At 31.6% G+C, this 27025-nt stretch overlaps 1 protein-coding gene, 2 long non-coding RNA genes and 2 pseudogenes across 5 annotated transcripts in view; 4 read left to right on the top strand and 1 right to left on the bottom strand.

Moving 5' to 3' along the window:
• The first annotated feature begins 867 nt into the window (after positions 1 to 867).
• LOC145960336 (alpha-glucosidase-like) lies at positions 868 to 3462 on the top strand (annotated as a pseudogene). Its single transcript, XR_014435333.1, has 2 exons — positions 868 to 2134; positions 2837 to 3462. The product of XR_014435333.1 is annotated as an alpha-glucosidase-like (transcript).
• Positions 3463 to 3591: 129 nt separating this feature from the next.
• LOC145960337 (uncharacterized) lies at positions 3592 to 7743 on the top strand. The gene is made up of 9 exons (XR_014435334.1): positions 3592 to 4341; positions 4483 to 4637; positions 4742 to 5102; positions 5275 to 5410; positions 5504 to 5597; positions 5674 to 6038; positions 6140 to 6269; positions 6362 to 6479; positions 6577 to 7743. It is a non-coding gene; the product is annotated as an uncharacterized LOC145960337 (long non-coding RNA).
• On the top strand, positions 5937 to 13042 carry LOC145960156 (alpha-glucosidase-like; annotated as a pseudogene).
• Positions 13043 to 14226: 1184 nt separating this feature from the next.
• On the top strand, positions 14227 to 17354 carry LOC145960341 (uncharacterized). 2 transcript variants are annotated; one of them, XR_014435335.1, is made up of 3 exons: positions 14227 to 14845; positions 15001 to 15221; positions 15660 to 17354. It is a non-coding gene; the product is annotated as an uncharacterized LOC145960341 (long non-coding RNA). The 2 variants fall into 2 exon arrangements; XR_014435336.1 differs by having other exon boundaries at positions 14230 to 14845; positions 15001 to 15190.
• Positions 16127 to 27025, bottom strand: part of LOC145960340 (proto-oncogene tyrosine-protein kinase ROS-like) — a 39819-nt gene continuing 28920 nt past the window's right edge. The window contains exon 9 of the mRNA XM_083079718.1: positions 16127 to 16643. Within this exon, the coding sequence (XP_082935844.1) occupies positions 16143 to 16643 (501 nt within the window). The 3' untranslated portion in view covers positions 16127 to 16142. The remainder of the gene's footprint in view (positions 16644 to 27025) is intronic.

Consider the following 27025-nt stretch of genomic DNA (forward strand, 5'->3'; position numbering starts at 1 on the left):
ACGATGAAAATACAATGAAATAATTTCACACACATTGAATAACAGATAATCAAGTTGTTGAAAATATTCCTGATACAATAAGTATACGTAATAGTTTTCGATTTTTAAATTTACATACTTCTTAAATATTACTATCTTAAACTAATGTAAAAAATAATTATTGTTAATTGCAATAATTATCACGCTATTATACAGGGTGAGTCAAAAGTATGTTTTAAAAATTTGTGAGCGTGTTCCTGGATAAAAAGGAAGAACAAATGTTCATATGAACATATGGTCGCAAATGCTTTGTTGTCGAGATAATGGACATAAATCAGCAGTATCAAATAATGCTTTATTTGAACGTTTACAATTTTGTTATTGTTGTTTATAAGAGATGTTCTACATGTCCTCCATCATTTTCAACACATGCTTGAGCACGACGTCCGCATGACCAAAACCAAACCACACTACCAACCAAAAAAAAAAACAAAAAAAACAAAAAAAACAAACAACAATAACAAAATTGTAAATGTTCAAATAAAGCATTATTTGATACTGCTGATTTATGTCCATTATCTCGACAACAAAGCATTTGCGACCATATGTTCATATGAACATTTGTTCTTCCTTTTTATCCAGGAACACGCTCACAAATTTTTAAAACATACTTTTGACTCACCCTGTATAACATAAAAACGAAGCAATATTATATAAAATTATTTCATATCATTTGACACTAACATCATTACGAAGAATCTTGCTATCAGTTATGAGATAAGATGTGGATAAGACTAAACACATCTACAAGTTTATCAAATGTAAGCGATATAAGATATATCTGTAATTGTGAATTTTTTACAAGCTCGTTGCACGATATAAAGCGTAGAATAAATCATTGAGACAAACAGTCACTATGTTTCGCTCGTGCATCTTCATTGCAGCGTTAATCGCCCTGACTAGCTCGATCCCGATCCAGAAAGCGGGTAAAGATTGGTATAAGAACAGTCTGATATATCAAATTTATCCGAGAAGCTATAAGGATAGTAATGGAGATGGCATAGGCGATTTGAATGGGATCACCAGCAAATTGAAACACATTGCGGATATTGGCGTTGATGCGTTATGGCTATCACCGATCTATACCAGTCCGCAGGTAGATTTTGGCTACGACGTTGCCAATTTTACCAATATCAACGAGGAGTATGGTACCTTAGCCGACTTTGACAGACTCGTAGCGAAAGCCAAGTCCCTCGGGTTGAAAGTACTCCTTGATTTCGTACCGAATCATAGTTCAGACGAGCATGAATGGTTCAAGAAGAGCATCCAACGGATCAAGCCTTATGACGAATATTATGTCTGGCGTGACGCGAAAATAGTAAACGGCGTTAGAAGGCCGCCAAATAATTGGTTGAGCAACTTTGGAGGCTCTGCTTGGGAATGGAACGAGGTACGAAAACAATATTTCCTGCATCAGTTCGCTGTCGGACAACCGGATCTCAACTACCATAATGCCGCTTTGCGACAAGAAATGAAGGACGTGTTGACATTTTGGATGAAACACGGCGTAGAAGGTTTTCGCATCGATGCCTAATTTTATGTACGAGGATCCTCGTTTTCTGGATGAGCCCCTATCAAACGCACCCGGAGTACCAGATAATGACTACGACTTTTTGGATCATATTTATACAAAAAATCTCCCCGAAACTTATGAAGTTCTCAAAACCTGGAGACAGCTGCTGAACGATTACTCCGCGACTGGCGACACAAAGATGATCTTGACCGAGGTTTACGCGAATTTGAATTTAACCATACTGTACTATACATCGGGCTCGAATGTGCCCTTCAACTTCATGTTTATTTCGGATCTAAACAACAAGTCTAGCGCGGCTGACTTTAAGCGCCTCATCGATCGTTGGATGAACAATATACCTGACAATCCGGCGTACGTCGCGAACTGGGTAGTAGGTAATCACGATAATCATCGAGCGGCTTCCAGATATGGCGAGAAACGGGCTGATCAACTTTCCATATTATCGCTCGTTTTACCCGGCGTAAGCGTGGTTTACAACGGCGACGAAATTGGCATGCTCGACAGGAATTTTACGTATGAAGAGACCAAGGATCCCGCCGGATGTAATGCTGGACCCGACAGGTACTAACATGAGCAGAAACACATCTGAATCCTATTACATAATACATAGGAAATTTGTAAAATCCATAATGTATTTATGAATGCATATGCCTTATATATCTTATACTATCATTTTGAATTTAATAATATAATAGAAAATCGATTACTTAAACCAAAAATACTATTACTAAAGATTATTAATTACAGTTCTTATCAAAATTTTTGTATATATATTTATTTTACGTTTTTATTGAAATTTAAAATTAAATAATTAATTAAAATTGAGATTTAAAATTAAATAATTAATTTAATAATTCTAAAAGCTACTAGGCCAAGGTAATTAATTTAAATTAATTAAATTAACTATATATATATATATATATATATATATGTATATATAATTAATTATATGTATATGTAATTAATTTAAATTAATTATTTTGGCCTTGTAATTAATTTAAATTAATTATTTTGGCCTTTTAGAATTATTAAATTAATTCTTTTATTTATAATGCGTGTGTGAAATATGTATTATTTATTTTGATAATAATTAATAAAATTGTTTAGAATCTCTTAACAAATCTCATTTACGTTTCTAAATATATATATATTTATATCACATGTATCGTTTAATATAAATTTATTTTAAATTCTATTTGTTAAAAAATAACTTTTTATGGCACTAACTAATTTAATTAATTTCAACATTATTACCTTTTTTAGATATTATCTGAAATCGCGAGATCCGGAAAGAACGCCTTTCCAGTGGGACAACAGCACCAGCGCCGGTTTTTCTAAGAGCAATAAAACGTGGCTTCCCGTGAACAGCAATTACAGAACTCTCAATTTAGCGGCGCAAAAAATTGCGAGCCCATCTCATTATACAGTATTCGCGGCCCTGGCGCAATTGAAGAAGAAGCCCATCATTGAGCGAGGCTCTCTGGAGAGCGTGTTGGTAACCGAGAAAATTCTAGGAGTCATACGACGATACGAATCATCCGTCGTAGCAGTCCTAGTTAACTTTGCCGACACATCGGTCACCGTCGACGCCAGGACTTGGATGAATATCCCGGAGCAGATGATTATCTATGTATCCAGCGTTCATTCCAAGCTAGTTCCAGCCTCGCCGGTTGACACGACTAACATGACCGTGCCTGGTTCGGCCTCCATCGTGCTTACCACAGATTTGAATTAACAAATTCCTGCTTATCTCATACTCATGGATAACTCCCTAGTAAAGCGAAGTTTCAGTTATACATGTGTAAATGTATATATAAGTTATTTTCTCGACAAGCAGATCGTCTTGTATTAATCTGAGAAATATTCGAAATAAATTTTTATTTCATTCACTCTAAAAAATATTGGTGTGAATTTAACACCAATAGTGTGAATTATAACACCCATATGGGTGTTTATATAATTCTCACTATGTTGATGTGAAATTAACACTGTCTGCTTGGTGTAGAAAATTCACATTGTTGCGGTGCGAATCTTAACTACTGGCAGTGTGAATCTTAACACTACTGGCGGTGTGATTTTTACATCAACTATGGTGTTACTAGAAATACAGCAAAATATTTCATAATGTGCATATATATATATATATATATATATATATACGTATTATTGATATTAAAATTGCACGCACACATACATATATATGCGTGTGTGTACCTGCGATTTTAATATCAACAATGCGTATATATATAATATATTACATTATGTTTTATTAATAGGGGTAATAATTTGCATAAACAGAAATATTTTTTAAATGGTTTATTTAAAAAAATAGCTTATAGCTAAAAGTTATCTATTATTATATTTATTTAAGAAAATAATAACCTTAAGTAGTAATACCTTAATATCACTCTAAAAAATATCAGTGTGAAATTTCACTACACCCATGTAGTTAAATAATTCGGTGTGAATTTTAACACCAAAATTGTAGAGAATCTTTTACACCGACAAACGCGGTGTCAAATTTTGATGCTATATTGTTTTGTTTCACATCATGCGGTGTGACGACGCGACGATCGCGCCGCGTGATTACAAGCAACTAATCGCTATATGGCAGCGGCAGCGGTGTCGTGTTTGTGATATAGTGTATATCGAAAAGGATAGTATATGTGAAATCAGTTCCATAATGCTTATTAAAGTAAAATACAACAGTGTGAAAAAGTTCGTCCATTTGAATACCAGCGATTCAGCGGAAGAATTTATTGTTAGAGGTAAGGTTATTCAAATTGCAACAAATATATCAGAAACATGGCATGACAAGCAGAATCTTTTCATGATATCATTTGAATAGTTTTTTTCTAAGATTTATTTTTAAAAGTATATTAAAATAAATTATTTTTCTCTTTTACTAGTACGTAACAAATTTATGGCAGAAGTGGGAGACGAAAAAATAAAATTTCGAGATTTAGATGACTGAAATAGACTTTGAAGATCTGCTAGAGTATATAATGGAAAAGCAGTCAGACAGTTTTATTTTGAATATTTTTAAAGAAACCAGCTGCTACCGGTAAGTCCATTATAAACCTGCCAACATATATAATTGTGTATATTTAGAAAATATAATATTTTCAAAAATTTTATGCATTTGGAGCATCATTGTGTGTTCAACAGCAGCAATAGATCAATTATTTGACATTAACATTCCTGTGTTGCCTATTGAGGAGTATCTGCAAAATTCTGCCAGTACCTCATCTGTTTATGACGACATTAAAATTTATCTATCGCCTGTTAAGCAATATCCGAAAACTGCTGAAGAAAATGTTTCTGCCAATACATCCTCTGCTTGTGACGACATTAAAATTTGTGTATCACCTGTTAAGCAATATCCACAAACTGCTAAAGAAAATGTTTCTGCCAATACATCATCTGCTTGTGATGACGTTAACATCTGTACTTCAGTACAATCGCCTGTTAAACAGTATCTCAAATTTGCTACAGAAAATATTTCTCTGCTGAGTCAAGATCCAAAAAAGTATTTTAAATTTAAATTTTATATTTTATATTTTATATTTTATTTTATTTTATTTTATAGACAACATATTAATTGTTAGTATAAGATTGCTTTAGAAATAATTTAAGTAAAAATTAAATTCAAAATATATCAATGCATAGTTTGATGAAATAATATAATGATTTTATTACAGGTAATTAACAAGCTTTGAATAAAACGGCGATTGGACGTAATCTGCTAGAAGAATATGAAATAAGTGCTATCTTAAAACCAGAATCTCGCCGAGCTTTGGTTAGATTAATTGTTGGACACATGCAAGAACAGCATGGGTAAATAATTTTTCTCATGCATATTTCTCTTTGATACATTATACAACTGTACATTATATACAATTAAAAATTCATTTTTTTCCTTTTATATAGAATAATTCCAAATAAAAACATAAAGATTTTTTACGCAAAAAGAATAGTAGAAAACTTTCCAAAATTACGGGATCCCAGTACTGCAGAGGGATACGTAAATATTTTATGTATATAAGATTTTGCAAAAAATAAGGATTATTTTTTTTATACATGCACATATACATACGCAGGAGCTATTCTACAATCCTAAAGATAAAAGCGATTATTTGACCTGGCGCCTTCGTACAGTGAATAGGATAACAGATTCTTACAATATTCAGCCAAAAAGAGTCAAAATACAAGCAGAAATAGCTTGGCCAGCTTTTTAGCTAGTAGCAGTCCTGAATATCCGAGAGTTCCTGACAGTCAAATAAATGAAAATCAAGAAAAGGAAATTGTCAAGTGGCTAAAAAATGCATCTTCAACGACACAATTGGCTGATATTGAAGTCAAAATGAGACAGTCATTAAAATATCGACGTACTATAATATTAGATCCAAAAACCTCTAAAAATATACTCATAGAATTTCCACGATTTTTAGATACGCCGGGTTTGGTAAGCCTTTTTATTTTAATTTTTAATTAAATGAAAGCAAATAAGTTGTTTACTTATTATTTTTTTATTTTTACTTTTTTTATTTATTATTTTTTTTTTAGATACAAAAAGATTTTGAAGCTCTAATGCCAGAGTATTCATCCAAATTAATTGAAAACTAGCAAGAACTTGAAATTAAAATAGTAAAAGTATCTGAGACTACAATAAAAAAAAAGAGTAAAGATATTGATTGTAAGTGTTTGATAATACACAGAATTACAAACTTTTAATATTGTTTTTCATTGATAAAGTGTAACGCGTGTGTTTATTACAATATGGGACAGAGCCACACAAACACTATTTTTGTTTCTGCATCTTCTACCACCGACAGCTAAAGGAAAAAAGAAGCCGAATCGTGCAACTGTAGATGTAGCAATGTCACGTCTTATATCGTTTCATCAGGTAATAAAATAAATTATTTGCTTGTTATCATTCTTGTATTGTAACCCTGCAGATATGTGTGTACATATGTTCTACATTGCGTATATTTATATTTTAGATTGGTCTTCCGCTGCCATCCGAACAAGAAACTTACAAAAATCAGTTTGCAGCCATTTCTACTAGCAGTCGGTTCTAATCAACAAGCAATCAGCAATTTTTATGTGGTCTTTGATGGAAAGCTTTTACCATGCCCTGCTCACACGTCAAGTATTTATGCTTTTGATACCCTATTTAAGACTCATTATGTATTTGGTTGCAAATACGAAGAATCACTAGAAATATTCTGGAAATTTGTACAGATGGTATTCTATAACATTGATATTGATAATCTTAGTTTTACTCCAAAAATGCGTGAAGTACGTGCTCGTCTTTTTAATGTAATTATTGAATAGTAAACATGGAAGGATATTTTTGTAGTATATGCATGAAAGGAAACTTTAGTATAAAGAAATTAGTGTGGCATTTACGCAATAGTCATTCTATGCATCTATATGGGAAAAATAATATTTCTTGTGGACAGCCGGGTTGTGCATTAAAATTTTTCACTTTCACTGGTTTCAAAAAACATTTGAGAATTGCTCACAATGATTGTAATCTTCTTCATACAGCATATTGTGTTAACAGTAAAAATAACAATAATATAAATGTACAGTGTGAAAGTGGAAATACCTGTACAAATACTCTACAAACAAACAGTGAAATGGATGCAGCACTCATTTCCCAAACTCCTATAACTAATAAAGTTAATTGTATTACTGATTTAATTCTTACTAATGCAAAATTAAAAAATATTGCTTGTAATTTCTTATCAGATTTAACAGCATTGGGTATGACTGACAATGCTATGGACTCTGTAATCAATGCAAGTGCAGAATTACTTACAGTAACTACCAACAATGTAAATGTTCTTCTTCAGTGTGGTCAAATAGATCATTTACAAAATCATCTAAAAGATATATGCGGTGTATTTAATAGCATTAATTCATCTTATGAGAAAAAATTTTTTTCAAGAAGAAATGAGAATAGTACCCGTGACTGAAATAAATTTTGGTACAAAAGCTGTTACAAAATTTGATAGAAATACAGGCGCGAGCAAAGTTATTTTAATGCCAAGAACATTTATCTATGTGTCAATTATAGATTCTTTAAAGTTTTTGCTAGAAAACGAAACTTTGAAAAATTTTATAATTAATCCGCAATCTATAAATAAGAAATATTTTGCAAATTACACTGATGGTTTACATTGCATATCACACGATTTATTTTCTAAAGATAATCAGTCTTTAAAAATAACACAGGTCTACAAGGTTTTGTTGTTGGGCAGCTGGGGGTCATTTCCGAAGTAATTTTCTGCGTAGAATCCGAATCCGGAGGTCAGAATTGGCCCATCACGTCAGGATTTTGAGATATTTGAGGTTATATACTCGAAAAATGGCTTTTTGGGCTACTTTTGAGGTTATGTACAGGACGCACAAAATTTTTTAGCTCTTTTCTTCTAATTGCATCATTTAGTACTACTCTTTCCCTTCAAAATGAGCTGTCGAATGGTCATCTACGATTTTTCCTTGCAAAGTTACGGCCATTTTAAGATGACATGATGAATTCCAAACCCTGCGCCGTTATAGCCCAACAACCTCATGAGCATCAGCGACCCCAAAAACCCATATATACAGTTTTCAGTCCAGGTTTTCGGGTTTATAGTTCAAAGTTTACAGGTTTAATGTGAATGCTTAAACTTAGAACTCGTGCTTCGTATATAAGTGATATACAGGAATTGGAAAATGGAGCGACGATTAGCAAAGGGTTAAAGCGTTGTTGTCCTTTCAATGATCTGACATATTTTCATGTAACAGAGTGTCCTAATGTAGATTGCATGCATGATATCTTAGAAGGCTCTTTGCAACTCATCATTAAACTGCTCGTCAGTACGTTAATTAAGGAAAGATATATAAGTCTTGAAGAAATAAATGCTCGTATCGATGCATATCCTTATGGATATTTAGAACAATGCAATAAACCGTGTGCTCTAAAACTTGATAAGAAAAGTATAAACATTAGACAAAAAGCCTCTCAAGCAGTCTGGTGTCTTGGTCTGGTGTCTGGTGTCTGGTGTCTTGGATGCTTTTTGCCACTGATTTTGTGCAATGATATTTATATTAATCAAAGAAGCAAAGATTTGTGGCGTGTACTTACATCTTTTTTAGAAATAATGAGTATAATTTTTTCTGCAAAAATCACTGTCTCTTTGACGTATTATTTGCAAGAACTAATATCCGAGCATTTAAAATTATTTAACATAATATTTCCAGGGAATATTATACCAAAACAACACTTTTTATTGCACTATCCAAGAATAATGCGTTTAATGGGTCCCGTTGTTCATATGTGGACAATGCGATTCGAAAGTAAACATAGCTTTTTTACGAGAATTTCTAGTAATGTTTGTAACTTTAAAAATATTTGTAAAACATTGTCAACAAAACATCAACGACATTTTTGTAACTTGTGGAGAACAACTGATGTTTTTAACAAAGTAGAAATTGGACCAGGCAAATTACATAAAACATCAGAATTGCCAATGCTAAAAGACAAACATTACTGAGGACGTGCATTTCCTAAACTGGGTAGTATATTGCGGCATAATGTATCGCCCAAAATTTTTTGTTTGTTTTGGAATTGTTAACGATTTACCAATTTTTTGGCAAATCAAATTTGTAGTTCAAACAGAAGATGACATATTTCTCATATTATCTGAATGGCAAACATTATCCTTCTCAGAACAGTTTCAGGCTTATAATGTTTGTGCCCTTACAGAGGAGCATGATATAATATGTAATGTGAAAGAACTATCCTCAGTCTTATGAACTGCATAGTCCTCTTGGATTGATTAACAAAATGTATATTGTTCCTCGATATCATATTTTTTAAATACTGTTACATTATAAGATCTTACATTAAGTTTAAAAAAAAATTATTATTTTTAGTTTTTCTTTCAAGAGTTAATATTATATATAAACTATTAATTGTTTAAGTATCGATAAATGTGATAATAAAAGATATTATTTTTTTAAATAAGTATAGCTTTTAAATTAAGTTCAAAATATATAATGTAATTATTTTCAACATGTCTTTCTTAGAAAAGATTTTTAATTTAACATAGCTATATTATAAGTATATAAATGTGATATTAAGGTATTACTACTTAAGGTTATTATTTTCTTAAATAAATATAATAATAGATAACTTTTAGCTATAAGCTATTTTTTTAAATAAACCATTTAAAAAATATTTCTGTTTATGCAAATTATTACCCCTATTAATAAAACATAATGTAATATATTATATACTGGGTGTTAAAAAAGTCTGGACACGGTCGAATATCTCGATAAGGAAGAATTTTACTAGAAAGTGTTTCAGACAAAAGTTGTATGGCTTCGAGGGGGACATAAGATGGTGCCATTAGTTTGACCTTGAAGAGTCACCTGAAGGTCACGTGAATGTCACGTCCAACTTTTTAAATGGGACACTTTATATGCTTTTACATATTCTTATAGCTCATCTCGAGAGCTTTCCAAAACACTATAATTAAGTTAGTTTTCATTAAGTACTTTCCGAGTTATGAGGCTTGAAATAATTTCTTAATTTTACATAAACTGTAAAATATCTAGTAAAATATTCATTTTTCGATTATCTTACCTTAATACTTTTATGTACAAAATAATGAGAGGAATCAATTGGTGTAAAGAAAACACATAGTTGCTTTGAAGAAAAAATATGTAATTTGCAATTAACAATTCCATATTTTTTCTTAAAAACAACTATATGTTTTCTTTACACCAATTGAATCCTCTCATTATTTTGTACATAAAAGTATGAAGGTAAGATAATGGAAAAATGAATATTTTACAAGATATTTTACGGTTTATGTAAAACTAAGAAATGATTTCAAGCCTTATAACTCAAAAAGTACTTGAGAAAGAAATATTTGATTATAGTGTTTTGGAAAGCCCTCAAGATAAGCTACGAGAATATGCAATAAAAAATAGGAGGTTCCATTTGAGAAATTGAAGGTGACCTTCATGTGACCTTCAAATAACTCTTCAAGGTCAAACCAATGATACCATGTTATGTCCCCCTCGAAGCCATACAACTTTTGTCTGAAACACTTTCTAGTAAAACTTTTCCTTATCGAGATATTCGACCGTGTCCAGACTTTTTTAACACCCAGTATATACGCATTGTTGAATTAAAATCGCAGGTACACACACGCATATATATGTATATATATGTGTGTGTGCGTGCGATTTTAATATCAATAATGCGTATATATATATGCACATTATGAAATATTTTGCTGTGTTACTAGAAATACATAGTTGATGTAAAAATCACACCGCCAGTAGTGTTAAGATTCACACTGCCAGTAGTGTTAAGATTCGCACCGCAACAATGTGAATTTTCCACACCAAGCAGACAGTCTTGATTTCACATCAACATGGTGAGAATTATATAAACACCCATATGGGTGTTATAATTCACACTATTGGTGTTAAATTCACACCAATATTTTTTAGAGTGTATAATTCACGTTAAAGTAAAATTATTAGATTCTTAGTTCTTTTGATTCTTCTTTAACAAAGAAATAATAATTTATTCTCCTTTATTGAATGTTATTTCAATATAATTTTCTCTCTCTCTCTCTCTCTCTCTCTCTCTCTCTCTCTCTCTCTCTCTCTCTATCTATCTATCTATCTATCTATCTATCTATCTATCTATCTATCTATCTATCTATCTATCTATCTATCTCTATCTATCTATCTATCTTTGCTTAATACAGTACAAAGCAGTATAGTAGTGTTTTATCAGTTTTTCCCAAGTCTTTATGCTGTAATCTATACTTTCTTATTATCAGTATTGTATGGTGATATTGCAAAAATGGCGATAATGCAACAATATTTTTATATAATCACGATAATTATGTACCAATAATATCTTCAGATAAATGAAAACAGAAATATATGAAACTGTATACGTAATAGTAAGAACGTTGAAAAAACACAAGTTATCGTTATCAATCAAAATAATTCCTGCACGAGCTTATCAATTGATCAATCGATTATACGAGTTTATCAATTAAAAGTGAAAGATATTCTAACGTATTTCTTTCTCTTCTTTCTCTCTCTCTTTTTTCTTTCCCTCTGTTATTAGAAATTTTTCAGAATTTCTTATACAGTATAAAAGCGCATCGGAATTGTCAATCGTGTTAGTCATTTTGTTTCGCCTGCATATTTTCATCACAACATTGATTGTTCTAACCACTTCGATATCGATGGAAAAAGAAGCAAGAATTAGTATAAAAATAGTCTAGTGTACCATACCTATCCGAGAAGTTTCAAGGACAGTAATGGGGACGGTATAGGCCATAGACGATCTAAATGGCATCACGAGCAAGTTGGAATACATCGCCGACATCGGCGCGGATGCATTATGGCTGTCGCCAATCTATATTAGCCCACAGTTCGATTTCGGCTATGACATCGCCAATTATACCGATGTCGACAAAGACTATGGTATCTTGGCTATTTCGGCAAGCTCGTGGCAAAGGCAAAATTCCTCGGGCTGAAAGTAAGCCTCGATTTCGTGCCGAATCACAGCTCTTACGAGCACGAATGGTTCAAGAAGAGTGTCCAACGCATCAAACCGTATGACGAGTATTATGTCTGGCGTGACGCGAAAATAATAAACGACAGAAGAAAGCCACCGAATAACTGATTGAGTGTTGTTCAAGGCTCCGCTTGGGAATGGAACGAGGCACAGAAACGATATTACCTGCATCAATTCAACATTCCTCAAGCGGATCTCAATTACCGTAACGCCGCATTGCAGTGAGAAATGAAGAATGTACTGAATTTCTGGTTGAATCGAGGTGTGGATGGTTTTCGTATCGATGCCATTAGTCACTTATTTGAGGATGTTCGTTTCCTGGACGAGCCGCAAAGAAACATCTCCGGCTTACCAGAAGATGAGTATGAAACTTTGGAGCATATTCACACGAGAAATCTTCTCGAAATATATAATATTCTCAAATCTTGGAGGGAATTAATGGACAATCATTCGAAGAATGCTGATACAAAAATGATTCTGACTGAGGCCGACACAGATTTCGAGAAATGTTACAAGTCGGGCCCGAAAGTGCCGCTCAATTTTATGTTCATTTTTTATTTAAACAACAAATCGAGCGCCGCTGATTTTAAGCGTTTCATCGATCGTTGGATGAACAATGTACCTGACAATCCGGCGTATGTCGCGAACTGAGTGGTAATCACGGTAATCATCGCGCGGCTTTTAGATTCGATGAGAAACGGGCAGATCAACTTTCCATGCTAGCGACCATTTTACCCGGCGTAAATGTGATTTACAATGGCGACGAGATCGGCATGCTCGACAGGAATTTTACTTATGAAGAAACCAAGGATCCTATCGGATGCATTGCTAGACCCAATAGATATCACAAGTACAGATGAATTCGAATAGAAATGTTATACAGGGTTTAGCAAAAGTGTGGAAACCCCTTAATATTTCGAAAAATACGCATTTAAAAAAAAAATGTTTCATACAAAAGTTATAGGGTTTTATGTGGCGCATTACACAGCAACATTATTATGATCTCGAATAGCGTTGTCAAGGTTATGTGAAGGTCACCTCCAACTTTTTAAATGGGACACCCTATATGCTTTTGCATATTCTTGTAGCTTATCTCGAGAGCTTTCCAAAACACTATAATTAAGATAGTTTTCATTAAGTACTTTCCGAGTTATGAGGCTTCAAATCATTTCTTAATTTTACATAAACCATAAAATATCTTGTAAAATATTCACTTTTCGATTATCTTATCTTAATACTTTTATGTACAAAATAATGAGAGGAATCAATTAGTGTAAAGAAAACACACAGTTGTTTTTAAGAAAAAATATGTAATTGTTAATTGCAAATTACATATTTTTTCTTAAAAACAACTATATTTTTTCTTTACACCAATTGATTCCTCTCATTATTTTGTACGTAAAAGTATTAAGGTAAGATAATCGAAAAATGAATATTTTACAAGATATTTTATGGTTTATGTAAAATTAAGAAATGATTTCAAGCCTCATAACTCGGAAAGTACTTAATGAAAACTAACTTAATTATAGTGTTTTGGAAAGCTCTCGAGATAAGCTACAAGAATATGCAAATGCATATAGGGTATCCCATTTAAAAAGTTGGAGGTGACCTTCACATAACCTTGACAACGCTATTCGAGGTCATAATAATGTTGCTGTGTAATGCGCCACATAAAACCCTATAACTTTTGTATGAAACATTTTTTTTTTAAATGCGTATTTTTCGAAATATTAAGGGGTTTCCACACTTTTGCTAAACCCTGTATAATACAAGATAGATAAAGTCAAATAGAATCGTTTCATGACACACTTAAAATAGATATAAAAATAGATATAAAAAAATCTTAGAAGAATCATTGAATTACTTCTTAACAATGATTACCCGTTGGATTTCATCTTCTCGAATATCCGTTACAGATTAAAATTTCTCATACATTCCAATGGGTTAAAGAATCCATCACTAACGGGTTCTTGTCCGTCTTCTTCTTTTTTTACAATGCCTTATATAAAAAATATTACAGACAAGTTCTCTCCTTGGGCAAGATCGGCAAATAAATCAATGGCATACGTGATCCCAAATAAATTAAATAAAATCATTAAAAAACACAAGGATCCCATACCTACTTACAATTGCAGTAACGTAGTTTACAAAATTAATTGCAAGGAATGTGATGCGTCATATGTGGGGCAAACCAGCAGGCAACTCATGACGAGAATCAAGGAGCATCGCCTTAACATAAATAGACCTTCTTCGTCGTTAACTGCAATTTCTGAGCATCGATTAGAGGGACATGAATTCGATTGGGAGAACGTACGAGTCTTGGATAGAGAGCCGATGTTTAAGAGGAGGATGATTTCGGAGATGGTTCATATACAACAGCAAGTGAAAGGGTTAAATAGACAGGAGGATACAGAGCTCCTCAATAATGTCTATTATCCTATTTTAAGGAAGTGTGAGTCGAAGCACCCCATTCGGTATTAGGGTTTAACTCCCTTTAAGGTTACGCTCCTGTGGCTCTCCCCGTTTTTGTTATATTTCTGTGTCTCCTAACAGTCCTCCTAACTGTTGTTAGGTTAGGTTAGGGCTTGGAGTCTATCATGACGCATTTGAAAATCAATTCTTTACAACGTAATTTCTGATTTATCTTTCAATCTTTCTGCAAGGTGATTCTTTTTCCGTTTTCCTTTGTTAGTTTTCTATAAATTAATTTACTCGAAATTACAATATTTTCATGGCTTAATCCATTTTCAATTCTCAGTTTCAATTTCTTGATTGTGTTTTCTTTTAAATAAAATTAGCATTTCCCCCCCCTTTACAGATATTTAACCATTGGTTTGCCATGGGACTGTCGCTTGAGCATTGACTGCACGGGATCCTTTTCTCTAACATGCATTCTTTGGGAAAAACGTCAGGTTGGATGGATTTCGATGGGGTGTGTTTGAGCGTGAGTTTGGTGGCCAACGATTTCGTGGGAACAATTACATCAATGTTTTTTAAAGGCGGACGGTGTAAGTTGCGTGGGACGGTGAGGATTGTTAGGTAACATCGTTGCGTTTTTGGAAACAATGGATATTGTATTGCGCTGCGGTTTTTGCGTTTTATTCTGCTTTTATTTTAAATTCTTAACGGTATTTCTTTTGTTTGACTGCGTTTATTTTTACAATTTTATCCTTCGACCTATACAGTAATTTTCATTTATTTATTTTTGTATCTCTTTTATATCTGATATGAATATTATTGTGTCACACTGAGGAGAGTCCGAAAGGGACCGAAACGTTTGTAAGAATTATAGATTTTATAAAGAATTATTGAAAAAATTTTTGTCACGCATTACCACCTGCGCTTTGCTTGGTCTAAAATAGTCTTCTATTTGATTATTATTGATTAACATTAATTTAATTATATCGGTTAAATAGTATCGACTGGACTCAGTAAGGCATCTTCTATGTTCTTCCTTAATGCTATAATACTTTTCAGACAAAATTTGAAATTTGGTCCAGCATCCGCTGTACTCCAGCAACGTAGCATCAACTGGTACAATGTTGACGGACAGTTAAGAGTCATCGGCAACCTGCCTCCAGCACGTACATAATTTATCACTTCTTCATTGGCCTTGGCAATATAAGGTTGCTCATCCAACGATGTAATTTCCCATATTAATATCCCAAATGACCAAACATCGCTTTGAGAAGTAAATATTTTGATCATCAAAGATTCGAGTGCCATCCAGCGAACAGGAAGTAAACCTTCTCCTTTCTAAAACATGATTTTAACAAAAATTTAATTTTCTGGTTCAAGTTGTTCATTTCTAGAATATGTGCAAAATGAAAAACGTTCATTTATCTCTTGCTTTATATAAATAGAAACTATTTATATTCTATATTACCTAAAGAAACAATGCACGATACTATTATGATAAAAAAATGAAAAGTATTTTAAAAAGAATTCATTTCTTAATCATTAATTTTTTTTAATAATTGTATTTACCACGCGATTATAATCATCCTTGTAGATATCTCTAGCTAGTCCAAAATCTCCAATTTTGATGACACGATTCTCGCGATTTCTCGAAGATACTAAACAATTGCAACACGCTAGATTTCTATGTACACAACGCAAATCTTCCAAGTAGCAACAACCTCGCCCAACATCTTCGCACATGGCGAGCAAATCCTGCAAACGCAGAGCATGCGAATCTGACGCTTGCAAATTTCGACAATCTCTCAAATATTTTAACAGATCACCAGTTTCCATCAATTCCAACACTAGTAACGGAGAATCCCCATCTAAACAAACGGCCAACAATCTTAATATATGTTTGTGTCGAAAATGATTCATAAGCATGGCTTCCTTTAACAATTTCTTTTTCTCATGGGAAGAAGCATCTTTTCGAAGCGTTTTTATTGCAACGGATATCTCTGTGCCCAATCTTTCTGAGCTCTTCACCTTTCCTTGAAACACCTGCGAAATATTTCACACAAATTTACATGCATACTTCATTAGAAAATGTATAGTGTAATGTCAAATAATATTATATTTTACTTTATATTAAATAATTCAACGAAAAATATATAATAAAGTGCATGTTTGTTGTCTCATCTAAATTTTATATTACTTGTAATCTATTATAAAAATTCATGTAATTTATATCTTTATTAGAAAATACATATCTGTTTTGTTGATCCAGAAATTAATTTGAAACATTGCTTCAAAAAATTAATTTTTACCATTCCGAATGCACCGCTACCAATAGGTTTTCCAAACGTAATTTGTTTACGTGTTGTTTAGTTATCGTACATTCCGGATGAATCTCCTCCACTTCTATATCGGTTATTGTTGGAGGCGAAAATTGTTCATTATTACTTCTGCGTTGACGATACACTGTTATAAAATTTCGACTTAATTATGTAATAATATGTATTATAAAATTTTTCGTTTTATAGTAAATTTATTCCTTTAGTTTTATATAAGTAAATTACTTTCAGTAAATTTTTAGATATTGTATCAGATATGTATGTATAATCTACAGTCTAAGTCGATACCTACATCAAATATACTTACAACAATAAAAATAGCAGAGGCAGATTATAGTAACTATAACGATAAAACCTAACATCAATAATAAGTAATATTTTTTCGCTATTATTCCAGGAGGAGGAGAAATATCTATATTAAGCAAAAATATAATTTTAATATCTTCGTATGTATGTTTTTACAAATTTATTTTTACTTGTAACTTTATTACAAAAATTTAATTTTTTTAAATTTTAGGCCTATTCATATCTGAAAATATTAGTACATAATATTATAATCTATCTATGCAGCACAGAATGTTACAACTTTGCAACAATATTGCATTATTACAAATTGCAATGCAACATTGCAATTTGTAATAATTACGCAAACATTGTAGAAATATAAATTAACAAAGTATGAATTAGACATTAGTAATATGATATTTATATTTTAGAAACATTTTAAAATTATAACACTCTTTAATTCATCTATAAAAATAATGTAATAATACATTTTTCTATATTTGTATATATACGATGAATTTTACTATTTTGCAAAAGTCAAATGAAATAATGACACAGAAATAATATCAGTCGAGTAAATATAACTCTAAGCTAAAGATAAGCAGTGCTATTTTTTTATTAAAATATAGATAACATTATATATCAATGTTACAATATATTTTACGATATATTTTCACTTCATGTACGAATACGATATTAATCTTCAAAGATAATATATCTTTTTATTATATTAAGAATAGATACTATTATATCTATTATTATATTTTTCTATGCATTTTTATGTATTTTTCACATGCAAATATATATAATTATAACGGATTTATAAAATTTTTAAATAAAAACATAGTAATGTTTAATTAATTCTATAATTAATTTGTACGTGTATAAAGTACCTATTATAAGTATATAGAACATTTAAAATAAAAATAGTGATTCATAGGTAAGAGTTTAAAGTAATTTTGTATAAAAATATAATATTTTATGTTATATGATTATGTTTAAATATAATTTTGTAATATATTATCTTAAATATGATTATCTTAGATATTGCAAACTTCTATTTATATTAAACTTTTTAATTTAATTATATGTTTCCAAGATATTTATCCATCGAAAACAAAAATATTTTATACGTAATATTATTAGATGGTTGCAATAACATTACATTTCTTCAAATACATTACACTACAATGTTGCTACAATATTTCATTGCAAAAAGTAGACAGCTTAACTTTATCACAATCTTATAACAATAAATCAGCAGAGTTTCGCAATCGATTTGCAATATTGCAATGTTTCAATTAAATTATTTTTCACTATATCTGCAACCTTATTGTGCTGTATGGGTATCTTCGTTTGCTTACCAAGTGTTGAAAAAAATAAATCTTTCATCAACCGGCCATGTAAAATTTTCCTCATATTCGGGATATCTCAATATCATGCGAAACTTGTGTGAAGTTCCCGATTGTAAATTTCCGATATGGTATATTATTTCTTTGCTATAATTCATTTTAATGTAATTTGTTGTTTGCCACTTTTCTGTTGCAACCTTTTTGTACTCTAGTGTAGAAGAGACCGTCAGATTGATGTTTGAGATCCATGAAATGTCTACGCTATTTATGTTAACCCCGCTCAAAGTAATATTGTTTGGTTCTGAGTATATGTGAACGATCTTGCTTAAACTCTCGTTGTAGAAATCGCTGAAATTAATTGGATACACACGTACATAAATCAAGTAATCTTATACCGGTAGCGACAAGTTAATCTTTGTGAAAAATCTGCCGTCTGCCATAAGTTTCGGCACTTTGATAAATTGTTTGCTCTTTTGTTGCGTGCCGTTCACTAATGTAACTGACTCCCAATGCACTTCGTAGGTCACGGCCACGGAGTTCATGAGTGGCATCCAATGAACTACTGCTATAGGCGTCAAAGCTAGAACATTTATGTTTTCTGGTGCATTAAGCTTGCCCGAATTAATTTTTATTGGTATCACATTCGAATCGAATGGATTCATTGATAATTGATCAAAGTAAAAATTGATTAAAGTAAACTTCAATTTGTACTCTGTAAATGATGTTAAGTTCTGAATCTCGTAATATCGCTCGTACGTCTGCACATTGAATTTCTCAGACTTGTTGAGATTGTTGTTTAAACAGCTTACAGAGATAGTATATATAGTAGTTGATAAATTATATTTTTTGCATCCACTCTTTACAACCGGCTCCGGAAGATTTACAATGATGCTGTTTGTCGTTACAGTCACATTCTCAAAATTATAAACATTTTTCTCAGGTGTCAGACATCTCATTGGAGGATATGGTTGTGAAGATTTATCAAAAGCGTAAATTCTATTTAAAGAATATTTATCTGAGCTTATTATTATCTTTTCAACATATTCGGCTGCATTTACGCTCTTGAGACTTGCATATTTCTTTTTCAAAACGTAGAGAGTATGTTGATTCGAATTATATGCTAAAATGTAAATGTTTGTTTTGTCAATCGTCATGGATTGGAATTTGATATTATCACTTATGTTTCTCTTGTGTAAAATCATATTGCACATAGAAACGTTAATGTCTGCCACAATTATGCGACCAGCACTTATCCAGTAAATTAACGGCTCCTCATTATTCATGTCATCAACTATCATTTGATACAAAAATTGTATATAATTAAATAGGCAATAGGATATATTTATCTAAACAATTTGCTCGTTTCTTCCATCGAGATGATATTTCATCATATCATATTCTCCATGCGTCCAATTGTATGATATGTGATATAAAATTCTAAAAAATATATAATTATTTTACTCATTATAGAACATTATTTTAACACAAACAGAAACTTATATGTAGTAAAAATTCGAAATTCTTATAATTATATAATAACATATTATTTTTTTTTTTACTTATGATCTTAATTATAAAACTACGTAAAATTATAGAAAAATTACAAATTTGCATAAATCTTTAATGGAAAATTATTTTTTCAGGTGAACGGTAGTAAACATATCCCATAGACGGTGATACATTTAAATAGTTAATAGCCATTTTTGCTTTGAAAATCTTATCAAATTTAATTATGCCATTTTCCCACATTGTTAAGTCGAACTTTACAATATAAGAGTAGCCTGACCCTTGATAAGTCAAATATAGATTTCTTGCTACCCAGTCAATGCAGAGATTATATGGATAATTATCAAAGCTAGCTATTTTTGTGATATTATTTTCATTAATCTTCAATGTCATTAGGTCATTTTTGATGCACCAATAAATTCTATCTTCTTGCATCGAATAAGCGGCATCCATTACTGATCTGAAAAAAAGAAGCCAATAATTGTACAGTAAAAAAATTATAGTTGAAATTTCTAATTTTATAGATATTACTACTATAATGTTGATAATAAACTTGGGCTCAACTTCCGAATAGCCTCTACCTCCGAATTTGATGAAACTTCGAGCATTTGAAGACTATAACAGAACACATTTACATCATAAAGGATTTTTTGCGGAAATGACTAGGAACGGAGAAATTCAAAAAAGAAGACGGTAAAATTACCGTTTAGGATTTATTTGCGACTACTTTGATTTTGACATATCTTGTTAAAGTCATAACTCTGAGCAATTTTGAGAAGGTTTTAACCGTTGCTTGTTGTTTGTTAAAAAGTTATTGAGAAAAAAATTTTGAAAAATGTAGAAGTTATTTTGATTGTTGAGAGGTATAAACTGTGTGAGGTCTGTAATGTTTTGTTCTATATGGGTTTGCGAGTTTTCACGTGAAGCAATATCCACCGCACATCTCCTTCCCAGAAAACATTTTAATATCCAATGTATATACATTGTATATACATCAGTGGATATGTCATATCCTATATACATACAATGATACACAAGCGACATACATTGGATATCGTAGGTATGTGCGAATGCAACGCGCTGTATGTGCACTGTATATACATGTAATATACATGTGTATATTTGCAGAACATTCTACGTATATTTTTATGTGTACACACAAAGAAGTACATACAGCAGATATCCTTCATACATTGAATATTAATTTATTGGACATCCTATGTATGTTCATTCCATATACGTCTATAGATATGACTTATTCTATGTATATGCGGTGATCTACGAACAACGTACACTGGATATTCTATTTATATACATATAAATTCAACGATTTGTTTGTGCACTGTATATCTATACAATATACATATACGTATAGATGAGGTACATTCCATATACATTCGTGAAAAGTATATGACAGCTAATTTACTTATATACATTGAATATTTATTTCATATTCAATGTATGTAAAGATATACATCTATGAATATGACATTCTATGTATATACAAACTATGTATATATAAGTAATCTACAAACGAGGCACATGCATAGATATGTATACGTATGTATATATATATATATAACTTTTCACTACCATGATATGCACCAATAAGCACTATATTATTTTTTTGTTCCAGAGATTTGTTAATGCATAAAATTGGATATAGTTCACTTGAAGAACTTTTTGACAAAGGCAATCCATCAATATTAATTGCTACTTCAATTATTGCCAAAGGTTTTTCGTTAAAACTTTTATATTGTTGTTCAATGGCTTTTTGAATGCCAATATGACAATAATATCCTGGGTTAACTGAAATCAACATTGTAGATCTAGGAGTTTGTAGAAAAGATCTAGGATCTTTTGGGCAATTTAAAAATTCTTTGCTCTCTATACGAGATAAAATTTGCAAGAGATCTTTTAGAGCTTCATGTTTAATATTATGTTTTACTGCCCAATTTTTTAAATCATCTAAAATATTTATATTAGTAATCTGAATAGGATTAAGGTTATTATCTATTGTAACATTGTGTAATTGAGATATATTTGATTCATCGTCAAGTATACATGTAGAAATTGAATCTGAGGAAGTATCCTGATCATCATTAATATGATATGAGTTAGATGTATCATCAATATTGATGTGTTTTAAACATTCAACATTGTTCGTATTTGAACTAGAAGCATCGGTATTATCATTATCATTATTTAAATGCTGATGTAATATAGAATTAACTTCCTTTCTTATAGTTCGATAAAAATAACTATTAATTTTACGCTTTGTCTTTGGCATTGTTATCAAAAAGTTGGCTATAAACAGAATTTAAATGATTAAATATGTGTATACTTATAATTACATTAGGCGATTTTTGGCGATCGTTTGATATAGCAACCAATGTGTACCAGAATGTACATATTGGTTGCTATACCAAACGATCGCCAATAATTGGCTATTATATATTCATCATTTTACTTACTTATATAACACACATCTATTACGATCATTTACATCAAATGGTAATTATTTAAAATATTACTGCTTACCTCCAAATATCGATAAATTTGACGCACTTTTATAAAAATCTAGCATAGAAAATCGTCGCCTATCTGTTCCGCAAATCGGGATATTTATTGTTAAAATTTTTAGGTTAAGAAACTTGTTGCTTACTGACGAAATGTGGCGCGACTGCGCGACATGAGTATGCGCTCTGTAGGCAGTAACGCGATAATCATTTTTCGAATATTCTATTATACAAAACTCTTAAATATTTGAAAAGTCAAATTCGAAGAATATTCTATAAAACGTACATAATATTATTTAATTACGAATATTCAACATTAAATTATAGAGAAGATTCATATTCCTATATCAATATTAAAATATTCATTTAAGAATATTCGTATAGAAAGAGCTATGGAATATACAATTAGAATATTCATTTTAAAATATTCGCTTAGGAAGAGCTATAGAATATACAGGAATATTGTGTGCTGGCTGGGTATATATATATATATATATATATATATATATATATATATATATATGTATATATACCCATGCATATGCCTCGTTTGTAGATTACTTGTATATACATAGTTATATACAAGTATATATCAGTATACATATCGTATATATATCGTGTGTGTTTGTATATAAATATATATGCATATATACAGGGTGTCAGGGAAATTTTGACCCACACGAAGTGAGGAGGTAGATTGGCTCAAATTAAGAAGAAAGGACTTGTACTGTTTTGTGATATTCGCAATAATTAACGAAAAATTAAATAAAGAATATCGGCCAATCTGCGTGAGAAGCGCGCGGCGACGAGAGTCGTCCCACTGTAATCTTATACTAGGCGCGCGGCAAAGCGATGGATCGCTTTCCGAGACATGATGGTGGCGTGCGATATATCGCAATACCGCACCGAAAAATGACCCGTCCTTTTAGTGGCGAGAAAATGATGCGCTATCATTTCCACACCACCTTGCGGTAGATAGCATGGTGCGCTTTTTTTATAGTGGTTTCTCCTATAGGCCTATTCCACTCTCAATTTAAATATTTGTGAAAATTGTTCAAAATGTCGTTATCGTACGCTGAATGTATCGTTTTGGTCTTAATTTTTTTAGTTCTGAATTTACAACTCGAGTAAAAGTTTTGTATGTAACTTTTCTTAAATCCTTTAGTTCCAGGTTTACATAATAAAACTTATGATCTTAAAACAAGTCGATTAGTTTTTCTCTTTTAAATTCAAAATTGGCGATTAATGCAATCGATGTTATTGCAGTAAGTGTTAAATAGTTTCATGACTTACTATTTGTAATCTAATATAAAACCCGCAATATATTAGTGTTATTTCATATTTTGTACAAATATTTATTTTGGATCACACATAATAATGTATTTTTATATATCATACAAAGTATTGAACTTATTTTGAAAATCATTTTCATTTTGTCGAGAATCTATAATACATAAATGCAATATAGAATTTGTGATAAATTTATTTCAAATTACAAATCCTATCAATTGCTTCAATGTACTTGGCTAGTTATTGATTTCATATTTAGTTTTGATTTTCTTTTTAGGAAAATTATATATATTTTTTGAGGGAAAATTTTTATAAATTATTTTTAGCGATATTTTTTTATTAAACGATTTGTTACATACAAGGTGGAATATTTTTTATGTACTTGGCGTACTTTTTTTACCTTTGTAAGGTTTTTTTAGAAGGTTTATTATTTGTTACATCAGATGTTTCGTCAATAAAAATTGTAAATTTTGTATTTTGAAGCTTATTGATGACACGATCTGTTTCGACCGGGCACAAAACATTTGTAATAATGTATTTACATTTTTTTCGGCTCATGTTCATGCTTTTTAACATATTAGGATCTTTTCCTATATGTTGAAAAAAACTCAGGATTTCTTTTGCTGTTTGATGCGAAATATTTTTATCAGCAATTAATGCAGCATACCGAATTTCTGCTATTTTCTTTCGCTCTTTAAACGACAAAGTGAATCATCTACTACGTTTATATTTTCGTTCGTTATATTCTTTGTTTCTGTTTTAATTTTACATATTTCTATATGTGCTTTGGATTCTGCGTGACGATAAATTTTCGATAAATCAGGAACCATAGATTTATCACAAAATGAACAAAAGAATAAATTTATGTCATGTGACACTTTGCGTAGCCATGGCTTAAATAATTCAATATCTAGCCAGTGTTCTTGAAATTTACATTTTTCTGATGTTTTTTTATCTGAATTTTTATTATCAGTATTTAAAGATGAAGTATTTTCTTTAATATTATTTTTATGACTCGCAGAAGTCGCATGTCTCAAAACATGTGTATTGCACGAAATATTTTTATTACATATTCTACAATGATACAAGCTCTCATCAAAAGATACTTTGCGTATCCAACATTTAATTCGCTCATCATTGAGCCAATACTCTAAAAAGCTTCGCTTAGATTTTTTTTTAATTCATCGCACATTTTTATGAAATAAAAAATAGGCAGAAACAAAGAATTAAAGAAGAGTGAATAAAAGAAGATAAAGAGTCAAAAGGATAAAGATATATAGAAATTTTAAATAATAACTAACAATTGGGATCGTGATAGTCTCTTGAACACCAAGGTTTCAAGGCACGTATACAGGGTGATTCAAAATAACCCCTGTGTCCCTGAAATGACATATTCTTGAATCAATTCTAAGACGATTTTTCCTTCGGCAAAATTTCGTCCGAAGCTTAGTTTTTGAATTATTAAAGGAAGTAGTTAACGTATGACGGGTCGAATACAAGAGGCAGGCAAGGGTGGCGCAATTCACCGTCAGACGCGGGAGCTTACGCGGGGCGCCTGCTGCGATCAGCTGATCGCTATACACATACAGAAACACATGCGAACACATACATTCTCTCTCTGTCTGTCTGCTGTCTGTCTTTCTCTCTCTCTCTCTCTCTCTCTCTCTCTCTCTCTCTCTCTCTCTCTCTCTCTCTCTCTCTCTCTCTCTCTCTCTCATTCGCTCACTCACTTGTAATTTTTTTTTTTTTTTTTTTTTTACGAGAGAGGGGAAAATGCATTTTATGCAAACCCACCGGTCGATCCAGTGAGTTATGTGGGACTCGAGTACCAAGTCGAATTACCAACTCGGTACTCCCTACCCACTAAAAACCCCTCTCTTTTCACGAATTTCCATTCACACACTGTCCCTCTGACTTCCCGAGATCTGTTTTCACATAACGTCAAAAAATAGTTATTATTACCTTGTTCGATGATTTTTGATGTATTGCTGTAATTGCTTGAAGGAGAAATGAATTTTCCGATAGATCGTACGTTCTCAAATTTAACGTAGATATCACGTTGCAAAAGACAAGAAATCCACACTAAATTATTAACTGAAAGTTTTTCTTCTTTCATGAACTGTATTCTTTTATAAACTTTAACGTAATCACATTTATTTACTCACTCGATGAGACGAGAAATTTACTAATGACTCTATCACTAATCACTATTAATCACTGTCGAATAATAACTGTTGGCGATTAAAAATCACTCGACGAAAGAAACACGCGCGGACACGTTACTACACGACACGACGACGCGACAATGCGACGATAATTACTCGGCGACTGCAAGCAATTTTTTGTCATGGTAGGTTGCGGTAGGTTAAGGTACTACTGGCGCTATCGAACGCGATCATGTGTTCGATTGAAGAATGCGGTAAACATAATAAACATTTAACATATTAATATTATTATTATCATGAATGTATGTGATATCCATACATCGTATGATATCTATTTAAAAATTAATTAGATTAAATAAGTGTTTTTAAAATATTTATTACTTTTACTATTATCATATAAAATATTAATATTAATATTAAATATTTATTTAAGATAATAGTAGGTAGGGAGTACCGAGTTGGTAATTCGACTTGGTACTCGAGTCCCACATAACTCACTGGATCGACCGGTGGGTATGCATAAAATGCATTTTCCCCTCTCTCGTAAAAAAAAAAAAAAAAAAAAAATTACAAGTGAGTGAGCGAATGAGAGAGAGAGAGAGAGAGAGAGAGAGAGAGAGAGAGAGAGAGAGAAAGAAAGACAGACAGCAGACAGACAGAGAGAGAATGTATGTGTTCGCATGTGTTTCTGTGTGTGTATAGCGATCAGCTGATCGCAGCAGGCGCCCCGCGTAAGCTCCCGCGTCTGACGGTGAATCGCGCCACCCTTGCCTGCCTCTTGTATTCGACCCGTCATACGTTAACTACTTCCTTTAATAATTCAAAAACTAAGCTTCGGACGAAATTTTGCCGAAGGAAAAATCGTCTTAGAATTGATTCAAGAATATGTCATTTCAGGGACACAGGGGTTATTTTGAATCACCCTGTATAAACAAATGAACAAATGCCGAGTGTGCCTCATTCTCAGTACAC

This window comes from Camponotus vicinus, unplaced genomic scaffold (assembly GCF_025532165.1).
Source record: "Camponotus vicinus isolate PSW18456_S1 unplaced genomic scaffold, iyCamVici1.0 SCAF_10, whole genome shotgun sequence".
In the NCBI taxonomy this organism is placed as follows: Eukaryota; Metazoa; Arthropoda; class Insecta; order Hymenoptera; family Formicidae; genus Camponotus; species Camponotus vicinus.